At 50.9% G+C, this 11157-nt stretch overlaps 1 protein-coding gene across 1 annotated transcript; it reads left to right on the top strand.

Moving 5' to 3' along the window:
- On the top strand, nt 1–4146 carry LOC119959386 (E3 ubiquitin-protein ligase CCNB1IP1-like). The gene is made up of 2 exons (XM_038787680.1): nt 1–297; nt 3607–4146. Exons 1-2 carry the CDS (start codon nt 1–3, stop codon nt 4144–4146), a joined length of 837 nt encoding a protein of 278 aa, XP_038643608.1.
- Nucleotides 4147–11157: the final 7011 nt, after the last annotated feature.

Here is an 11157-nt window from a genome sequence, read left to right as displayed (position 1 = left end):
ATGGCGCTGTGTGAGGACTCCCTCCTCTGTAACCTGCCCGGCTGCCGCTGCTGCCTGTCCGGCTTCGCCTGGGTCACCGCCTGTTCGCACGTGTTCTGTGACCAGCACGGCAGCGGGCAGTTCAGCCGCTCCCCGGCCCTGTGCCCGGCCTGTGGCACCGCCCTGTCCGGCAAACGGGACATTGTCCGAACCGACCTCAACCCGCCCGAGGACTACAAAGGCATGGTGCTGTCCGGCCTCCGGCCACACACCGTGCTGGAGATCGCCGGCCGGGCACTGGCCTTCTGGGGCTACCAGGTCAGCACCCAGCACCCACCCAGCACCCCGGGGTACCCCACCCAGCACCCTGGGGTGCCCAGCACCCATCCAGCACCCTGGGGTGCTGGGGCACTGGCCTCCTGGGGCTACCAGGTCAGCACCCCGGAGTGGCCACACCCAGCACCCGGGGTGCCGCCCCACCCACCCAGCACCCTGGGGTGCTGTCCTTCCTCCGGCCACACACCATGCTGGAGATCGCTGGCCGGGCACTGGCCTTCTGGGGCTACCAGGTCAGCACCCCGGGGTGCCCCACCCACCGACCCAGCACCCCGGGGTGCCCCCCATCCAGCACCCCGGGGTGCTGTCCGGCCTCCGGCCACACACCGTGCTGGAGATCGCCAACCGGGCACTGGCCTTCTGGGGCTAACAGGTCAGCACCCCGGGGTGCCCCACCCCATCAGCACCCCGGGGTGCCCCTCCCACCCAGCACCCCAGGGTGCACCACACCCAACACCCCAGGGACCCCTCCCCCGTCTGCCCGTCGCAGGGTGCTGACATCTCCCCGTCCTTGGGAGTCAATACCTCCCGCCCCACCCAACAACTCCCCTCGTGCCCCCCTCCCAGGCTACTGAACCCCTTCCTCCCCAAGCCCCTCCGCTCCCGCCCCCGATCACCCAATAACGGGGAGAGCGCGATTCGATTCTGTTTGTGTTACCGCAGGGGGGAACTGGATGACAAAGGGGATGGATCAACGGTAGACAGCGGCACACGGTTTTGCCCCTGTGCCACCTAAAGCACTGGGCTCGGTCATGGGCACCCCCTCCCTGAGTTGTGGTATTGTTGGTGGGGGAGGTGGGGTGAGGAACGGATATAGGGCAGATTCACGACAGGCCGAGGTTCATACTCTCTCCGGTGTAGGAGAATAAACGACAACCCAGAGGAGGAATCTAGTCCACGTCTACTTTGTCAAAACCTTTTATCATCTTACACATGTCAATTAGATCTCCTCTGCTTCTTCTGAACTTGAGACAGTCTCAGCCTAAACTGCTCATAAGATAAACCCCTCATCTCTGCAATCAATCTAGTGAACCTCCTCTGTACTGCCTCTCACACAACTACATCCCTCCTCAAATAAGGGGATCAAAACTGTACTCCAGATGCGGTCTCCCCAATGCCCTGTACAGTTGTAGCAACAACCCCCGACTTTTATACTCTATCCCTCAAGCTATTGTTATGGGCCAGGGTTTAGAGAACCCCAAAGTGTATCATGGAGTTCACCTGACCCACAACTTTTACTAGATTGTGGTATGAGGAGCACACAGCCCACTCCACAGGTGAGGTACAGCAGAAATGGAAAAGTATTTTTTAAAGCAAAACAATGTTTATTCTATGAACTCACCTTTTTAAAACATACAGTGAACATCTTAGCAACCATTAATTCAAATACAACCCCCAAAGAATACAACACTAAATAATCCTTTAAGCTTTCCATTTAACATCCATAAGACTTAAAACACCTTTTACCAGAAGCACACCAGGTTAAAGTCACTACTGTTATTAGTTTTAAATCACCAGGATTGATTTACAGCCTTTAGATTACAGAGAGAGATTCATACCCCTTCTGTCTGCGACTGCAGCTATCTAGCTCTGAAAGGGAAACTACAACACACCCTGCAGCAAACAACCTAAAATGAAAGTAAAAAGCTGACAGACAGCCCAGCTCCACCCACTCTCTGACATCACTGCAGTAGTAAAAACCCATTTCTTAAAGGTACTCTCACTACAGATATTTATAAACACACCCATTTATAAACACCCATTTTTTAAAAAAAATTTAGATTACCCAATTATTTTTTCTATTAAGGGGCAATTTAGCGTGGCCAATCCACCTACTCTGCACATTTTTGGGTTGTGGGGGCGAAACCCACGCAGACACGGGGAGAACGTGCAAACTCCACACGGACAGTGACCCAGAGCCAGGATCGAACCTGGGACCTCAGTGCCGTGAAGCGGTTGTGCTAACCACTAGGCCACCGTGCTGCCCTTAAAACACCCATTTTTTAAAGGTAGTCACTACAGATATTTATATATACACCCATTTATAAACACCCATTTCTTAAAGATACTCTCACTACAGATATTTGTATACACACCCATTAATCAACACCCATTTCTTAAAGGTACTCTCACATGACATTACAAAGGCTAGAATCCCACTTGCCTTCCATATTCCCTGCTGTACCGATGTGCTAATTTCCTGCGATTGATGCACGAGTACACCCAGATCCCTCTCCAACGAAACACTTTGAAGTGTCTCTGCATTGATAATAAATTGCCTTTCCATCTTTCTGTCCAAAATGGATAACCTCATACTCATCCACGTGAAACTCCGTCTACCACATTGGCCCAATCACCTAACCTATCTACAACCATTTGTATTATTTCCTCATTGCAAAGGTGTCAACTATCTACCTTATCGATCGATGCTCCTCGTTATTTTATAGACCTCTATAAGATCGCCCCGAAGCCTCCTACGCTCCAGGAAAAAATTCCCAGCCCATCCACCCTCTCCTTATCACTCAGACCATCAAGTCCTGGTCGCATCCTCGTAAATCTCTTCCACACTCTTTCTCGTCTAACAATATCCTTCCTGTCATAGGGTGACCAGACCTGAACGCAACACTGTGGCTTCACCGCGCCAGGGTTCCGGGTTCGATTCCCCGCTGGGACGCTGTCTGTGCGGAGTCTGCACGTTCTCCCCCGTGTCTGCGTGGGTTTCCTCCAGGTGCTCCGGTTTCCTCACACAGTCCAAAGACGTGCAGGTTAGGTGGATTGGACTTGCTAAATTGTCCCTCAGTATCCAAAAAAGGTTAGGAGGAAGGGGGTTATTAGGTTACGGGGATAGGGTGGATGTGAGGGCTTAAGTGGGTCAGTGCCGACTCCTTCTGCACTGTATGTTCTATGTTCAGGGATCTCTCACCCCACCCTCCCACATATAGACCACACACAGAACAGACAGTGCAGAAGGAGGCCATTAGGCCCATGGACGACTTCAACAAGAAGTTATTTAGTTGTCCCGATTCTTGGGGAATGGTTTGAGGGGACTGGTATGGGGAAGGTGGATAAACACGAGAGAGTGAGGAAGAGAAGAATGTGGTGTTGGGGTGAGATGGAGAAGGGGGTAGCAGGAGTTGGGCTGAATGGCCTGTTTGGTGGTGGCAGTCCGGTCTAATTCGATGATTTCAGTCCAGACGGGTCAGTTAGAGCTGCTTCCACTCTCCCCCCACCGATTCCATGGAATCCAGTCTCCGTTTGGCTGGGGCGAATTTTAACCTGCGGTTCTTTCAGATCCACCAGGAGCGGATGTACCAGGAGTCCGCCTACAGCAAAGCGGAGGGCCGGCTGAAGCAGATGGACAAACTCTACACTCAGCAGCTGCAAGGCAAGGACATGGAGGTGAGCAACAGCCGCAGCGAGGTGTCCTCGCTCAAGAAGATGCTGGAGGAGTACAAGAAGAAGTACAGCGAGGTGTCGGAGAAGCTGATGGACAGGAACCGGCAGTACCAGAAGCTGCAAGGCTTCTACGACAGCCTGCGCCTGCGCAGCATGGCCATGGTGGGCGGGGGCGATGCCCCGGCGGCAGTGGGCCCCGCCGGAGCCCTGTACGGCATGCCTTTAGGTACGAGCGCCGCAGTCACGTCCCACGGAAAACCCTCCTTGGCAACCCGCGTTCAGTTGCCCGCGCCATTTAGTCAACGTGACCTCGAGTGCTTTCGAGTTCCAGCCCGAAATCCCACCGGCCGTCACGTCCATGTCCTGGAGAAGACTTTTTTCTATCATCTCTGCTTTCGCCCACTGGAGATGTCAGTGTTCCTCCCCATTACCTGAGAACCGTAGAACCGCAACAGTGCTGTGGGAGGCCGTTCGGCCCATTGAGTCTGCAACAACCCTCGAAAAAAGCATCTTACCCAAGTCCACACCCCAACCCTATCCCCGTAACCCCACCTAACCTGCACATCATTGGACACTAAGAGACAATTTAGCATGGCCAATCCACCAAACCTGTATACCTCTGAACACTAAGAGGCAATTTAGCACGGCTAATCCACCTAACCTGCACATCTTTGGACACTAAGAGACAATTTAGCATGGCCAATCCACCTAACCTGCACATCTTTGGACACTAAGGGACAATTTAGCACGCCATTCCACCTAACCTGCACATTTTTGGACACAAAGGGACAATTTAGCATGGCCAATCCACCTAACCTGCACATCTTTGGACACTAAGGGACAATTTAGCACGTCATTCCACCTAACCTGCACATCTTTGGACACAAAGGGACAATTTAGCATGGCCAAGCCACCTAACCTGCACATCTTTGGACACTAAGGGACAATTTAGCACGGCCAATCCCCCTAATCTGGACATCTTTGGACACAAAGGGACAATTTAGCATGGCCAATCCACCTAACCTGTACATCTTTGGACACTAAGGGACAATTTAAAATGGCGAATCTACTCAACCTACACATCTTTGAACACTAAGGGACAATTTAGCACGGCCAATCCAATCCACCTATCCTGCACATCTTTGGAGACTAAGGGACAATTTCACATGGCCAATCCACTTAACCTACACATCTTTGAACACTAAGGGACAATTTAGCACGGCCAATCCACCTAACCTGTACGTCTTTGAACACTGAGGGACAATTTAACACGGCCAATCCACCCAACCTACTCATCTTTGAACACTAAGGGACAACTTTGCACGGCCAATCCACCTATCCTGCATATCTTTGGAGACTAAGGGACAATTTCACATGGCCAATCCACTTAACCTACACATCTTTGAATACTAAGGGGCAATTTCACACGGTCAATCCCCCTAACCTGCATATCTTTGGTCACTAAGGGACAATTTAGCCTTCCAATCCACCTAACCTGCACATCTTTGGACACGAAGGGACAATTTAGCCCGGCCAATCCACTTAACCTGCACATCTTTGGACACAAAGGGGCAATATAGCACGGCCATTCCACCTAACCTGCACATCTTTGGACACGAAGGGACAATTTAGCCCGGCCAATCCACTTAACCTGCACATCGTTAGACACTAAGGGACAATTTAGCATGGCCTGTCCACCTAAACTGCACATTGTTGGACACTAAGGGACAATTTAGCAGCGCCAATCCACCCAAACTGCACATCTTTGAACACTAAGAAGTGACAATTTAGCACGGCCAATCCCCCTAACCTGTACATCTTTGGACACTAATGGACAATTTAACACGGCCAATCCACCCAACCCTGTACATCTTTAGCCACTAAGGGACAATTTAGAACGGCCAATCCACTTATCCTGCGCATCTTTGGACACTAAGGGACAATTTCGCATGGCCAATCCACCTAACCTACACACCTTTGGAGACTAAGGGACAATTTAGCACGGCCAATCCACCTAACCTACACACCTTTGGAGACTAAGGGACAATTTAGCACGGCCAATCCACCTAACCTACACACCTTTGGAGACTAAGGGGCAATTTAGCACGGCCAATCCACCTAACCTGCACATCTTTGGACACAAAGGGACAATTTAGCATGGCCAAGCCACCTAACCTGCACATCTTTGGACACTAAGGGACAATTTAGCACGGCCAATCCCCCTAATCTGGACATCTTTGGACACAAAGGGACAATTTAGCATGGCCAATCCACCTAACCTGTACATCTTTGGACACTAAGGAACAATTTAAAATGGCGAATCTACTCAACCTACACATCTTTGAACACTAAGGGACAATTTAGCACGGCCAATCCAATCCACCTATCCTGCACATTTTTGGAGACTAAGGGACAATTTCACATGGCCAATCCACTTAACCTACACATCTTTGAACACTAAGGGACAATTTAGCACGGCCAATCCACCTAACCTGTACATCTTTGAACACTGAAGGACAATTTAACACGGCCAATCCACCCAACCTACTCATCTTTGAACACCAAGGGACAACTTTGCACGGCCAATCTACCTATCCTGCATATCTTTGGAGACTAAGGGACAATTTCACATGGCCAATCCACTTAACCTACACATCTTTGAATACTAAGGGGCAATTTCGCACGGTCAATCCCCCTAACCTGCATATCTTTGGTCACTAAGGGACAATTTAGCCTTCCAATCCACCTAACCTGCACATCTTTGGACACGAAGGGACAATTTAGCCCGGCCAATCCACTTAACCTGCACATCTTTGGACACTAAGGGACAATTTAGCATGGCCTGTCCACCTAAACTGCACATTGTTGGACACTAAGGGACAATTTAGCAGCGCCAATCCACCCAAACTGCACATCTTTGAACACTAAGAAGTGACAATTTAGCACGGCCAATCCCCCTAACCTGTACATCTTTGGACACTAATGGACAATTTAACATGGCCAATCCACCCAACCCTGTACATCTTTAGCCACTAAGGGACAACTTAGAACGGCCAATCCACCTTTGGAGACTAAGGGGCAATTTAGCACGGCCAATCCACCTAACCTGCACATCTTTGGACACTAAGGGACAATTTAACACGGCCAATCCACCTAACCTGCACAGCTGTGGAGACTAAGGGGCAATTTAGCACGGCCAATCCACCTAACCTACACACCTTTGGAGACTAAGAGGCAATTTAGCAGGGCCAATTCACCTATCCTGCACATCTTTGGGCACAAAGGGACAATTTAGCATGGCCAATCCACCTAACCTGCACATCTTTGGACACAAAGGGACAATTTATCATGGCCAATCTACCTAACCTACACATCTTTGGAGACTAAGGGACAATATCGCACGGCCAGTCTACCTAACCTGCACATCTTTGGACACTAAGAGACAATTTAGCGTGGCCGATCCACCTAACCTGCACATCTTTGGTCACTAAGCAACAATTTAGCACGGCCAATCCACCTAACCTGCACATCTTTGGACATTAAGGGACAATTTAGCCTGGCCAATCCCCTTAGCCTGCACATCTTTGGACACGAAGGGACAATTTAGCACGGCCAATCCACCTAACCTGCACATCTTTGGACACTCAAGGACAATTTAGCATGGTCAATCCACCTAACCTGCACATCTTTGGACACTAAGGGACAATTTAGCAGCGCCAATCCACCCAAACTGCACATCTTTGAACACTAAGAAGTGACAATTTAGCACGGCCAATCCCCCTAACCTGTACATCTTTGGACACTAATGGACAATTTAACACGGCCAATCCACCCAACCCTGTACATCTTTAGCCACTAAGGGACAATTTAGAACGGCCAATCCACTTATCCTGCGCATCTTTGGACACTAAGGGACAATTTCGCATGGCCAATCCACCTAACCTACACTCCTTTGGAGACTAAGGGACAATTTAGCACGGCCAATCCACCTAACCTACACACCTTTGGAGACTAAGGGACAATTTAGCACGGCCAATCCACCTAACCTACACACCTTTGGAGACTAAGGGGCAATTTAGCATGGCCAATCCACCTAACCTGCACATCTTTGGACACTAAGGGACAATTTAACATGGCCAATCCACCTAACCTGCACAGCTTTGACACTAAGGGACAATTTAGCACGGCCAATCCACCTAACGTGCACATCTTTGGACACTAAGGGACAATTTAACATGGCCAATCCACCTAACCTGCACAGCTTTGACACTAAGGGACAATTTAGCACGGCCAATCCACCTAACGTGCACATCTTTGGACACTAAAGGATGATTTAGCACGGCCAATCTACCTAACCTGCACCTCTTTGACACTGAGGGACAATTTAGCACGGCCAATCTACCTAACCTACACATCTTTGGAGACTAAGGGACAATATCGCACGGCCAATCTACCTAACCTGCACCTCTTTGACACCGAGGGACAATTTAGCACGGCCAATCTACCTAACCTACACATCTTTGGAGATTAAGAGGCAATTTAGCAGGGCCAATTCACCTATCCTGCACATCTTTGGACACAAAGGGACAATTTAGCATGGCCAATCCACCTAACCTGCACATCTTTGGACACAAAGGGACAATTTATCATGGCCAATCTACCTAACCTACACATCTTTGGAGACTAAGGGACAATATCGCATGGCCAGTCTACCTAACCTGCACCTCTTTGACACTGAGGGACAATTTAGCACGGTCAGTCTACCTGACCTACACATCTTTGGAGACTAAGAGGCAATTTAGCAGGGCCAATGCACCTATCCTGCACATCTTTGGACACAAAGGGACAATTTAGCATGGCCAATCCACCTAAACTGCACATCTTTGGACACTAAGAGACAATTTAGCGTGGCCGATCCACCAAACCTGCACATCTTTGGTCACTAAGCAACAATTTAGCAAGGCCAATCCACCTAACCTGCACATCTTTGGACATTAAGGGACAATTTAGCCTGGCCAATCCCCCTAACCTGCACATCTTTGGACACAAAGGGACAATTTAGCACGGCCAATCCACCTAACCTGCACATCTTTGGACACTCAGGGACAATTTAGCATGGTCAATCCACCTAACCTGCACATCTTTGGACACTAAGGGACAATTTAGCCTGGCCAATCCCCCTAACCTGCACATCTTTGGACACGAAGGGACAATTTAGCACGGCCAATCCACCTAACCTGCATATCTTTGGACCCTCAGGGACAATTTAGCATGGTCAATCCACCTAACCTGCACATCTTTGGACACTAAGGGACAATTTAGCCTCGCCAATCCCCTTAGCCTGCACATCTTTGGACACGAAGGGACAATTTAGCACGGCCAATCCACCTAACCTGCATATCTTTGGACCCTCAGGGACAATTTAGCATGGTCAATCCACCTAACCTGCACATCTTTGGACACTAAGGGACAATTTAGCCTCGCCAATCCCCCTAAACTGCACATCTTTGGACACTAAGGGACAATTTAGCATGGCCAATCCCCCTAACCAGAAAGCGCAATTCAGCGCGGTCAATCCCCCTAACCTGGACATCTTTGGATACTAAGGGGCAATTTAACACGGCCAATCCATCTAACCTGGACATCTTTGGACACGGAAGGGGCAATTTAGCACGGCCAATCTACCTATCCTGCACATCTTGGTCACTAAGCGCCAATTTAACATGGCCAATTCACGTAACGGTGCGGGGGGGAGTGGGATACGGACTAGACTGGCTGTGGAGAGGGGATCAGACTGGGTGTGGAGAGGGGATTAGCCTGGGTGTGGAGGGGGTCTTAGCCTGGGTGTGGAGAGGGGATTAGCCTGGGCGTGGAGAGAGGATTAGACTGGGTGTGTAGATGGGATTAGACTGGGTGTGGAGAGGGGATTAGACTGGGTGTGGCGGGGAATTGACTGGGTGTGGAGGGGATTAGACTGGGTGTGGAGAGGGGATTAGACTGGGTGTGGAGGGGATTAGACTGGGTGTGGAGAGGGGATTAGACTGGGTGTGGAGAGGGGATTAGACTGGGTGTGGAGAGGGGATTAGCCTGGGTGTGGAAGGGATTAGACTGGGTGTGGAGAGGGGATTAGACTGGGTGTGGAGAGGGGATTAGACTGGGTGTGGAGAGGGGATTAGACTGGGTGTGGAGAGGGATTAGACTGGGTGTGGAGGGGATTAGACTGGGTGTGGAGAGGGGATTAGACTGGGTGTGGAGAGGGGATTAGACTGGGTGTGGAGGGGATTAGACTGGGTGTGGAGAGGGGATTAGACTGGGTGTGGAGAGGGGATTAGACTGGGTGTGGAGAGGGGATTAGACTGGGTGTGGAGAGGGGATTAGACTGGGTGTGGAGAGGGGATTAGACTGGGTGTGGAGAGGGGATTAGACTGAGTGTGGAGAGGGGATTAGACTGGGTGTGGAGAGGGAAATAGACTGGGTGTGGAGAGGGGATTAGACTGGGTGTGGAGAGGGGATTAGACTGGGTGTGGAGAGGGGATTAGACTGGGTGTGGAGAGGGGAATAGACTGGGTGTGGAGAGGGGATTAGACTGGGTGTGGAGAGGGGATTAGACTGGGTGTGGAGAGGGGATTAGACTGGGTGTGGAGAGGGGAATAGACTGGGTGGGGAGAGGGGATTAGACTGGGTGTGGAGAGGGAATTAGACTGGGTGTGGAGAGGGGATTAGGCTGGGTGTGGAGAGGGGATTAGACTGGGTGCGGAGAGGGGATTAGACTGGGTTGGAGAGGGGATTAGACTGGGTGTGGAGAGGGGATTAGACTGGGTGTGGAGAGGGGATTAGACTGAGTGTGGAGAGGGATTAGAGTGAGTGTGGAGAGGGGATTAGACTGGGTGTGGAGAGGGGATTAGACTGGGTGTGGAGAGGGGATTAGACTGGGTGTGGAGAGGCGATTAGGCTGGGTTGGAGAGGGGATTAGACTGGGTGTGGAGAGGGGATTAGACTGGGTGTGGAGAGGGGATTAGACTGGGTGTGGAGAGGCGATTAGGCTGGGTGTGGAGAGGGGATTAGACTGGGTGTGGAGAGGGGATTAGACGGTGTGGAGAGGGATTAGACTGGGTGTGGAGAGGGGATTAGACTGGGTGTGGAGGGGAATTGACTGGGTGTGGAGAGGGGATTAGACTGGGTGTGGAGAGGGGATTAGATGGTGTGGAGAGGGGATTAGACTGGGTGTGGAGAGGGGATTAGCCTGGGTGTGGAGAGGGGATTAGACTGGGTGTGGAGAGGGGATTAGACTGGGTGTGGAGAGGGGATTAGACTGGGTGTGGAGAGGGGATTAGACTGGGTGTGGAGAGGGGATTAGACTGGGTGTGGAGAGGGGATTAGCCTGGGTGTGGAGAGGGGATTAGACTGGGTGTGGAGGGGGGATTAGACTGGGTGTGGGGACTGGTT

The sequence above is a fragment of the Scyliorhinus canicula genome, unplaced genomic scaffold (assembly GCF_902713615.1).
Source record: "Scyliorhinus canicula unplaced genomic scaffold, sScyCan1.1, whole genome shotgun sequence".
Classification (NCBI taxonomy): Eukaryota; Metazoa; Chordata; class Chondrichthyes; order Carcharhiniformes; family Scyliorhinidae; genus Scyliorhinus; species Scyliorhinus canicula.
This window is presented reverse-complemented; position numbering and strand designations above follow the sequence as displayed.

What these genes read in the sequence shown, in the direction of transcription:
- LOC119959386 (XM_038787680.1), top strand. Translation starts at nt 1, where the DNA reads ATGGCGCTGTGTGAGGACTCCCTCCTCTGTAACCTGCCCGGCTGCCGC. An exon ending in TGGCCTTCTGGGGCTACCAG is followed by an intron (nt 298 to 3,606) that starts GTCAGCACCCAG and finishes CGGTTCTTTCAG; the next exon opens with ATCCACCAGGAGCGGATGTA.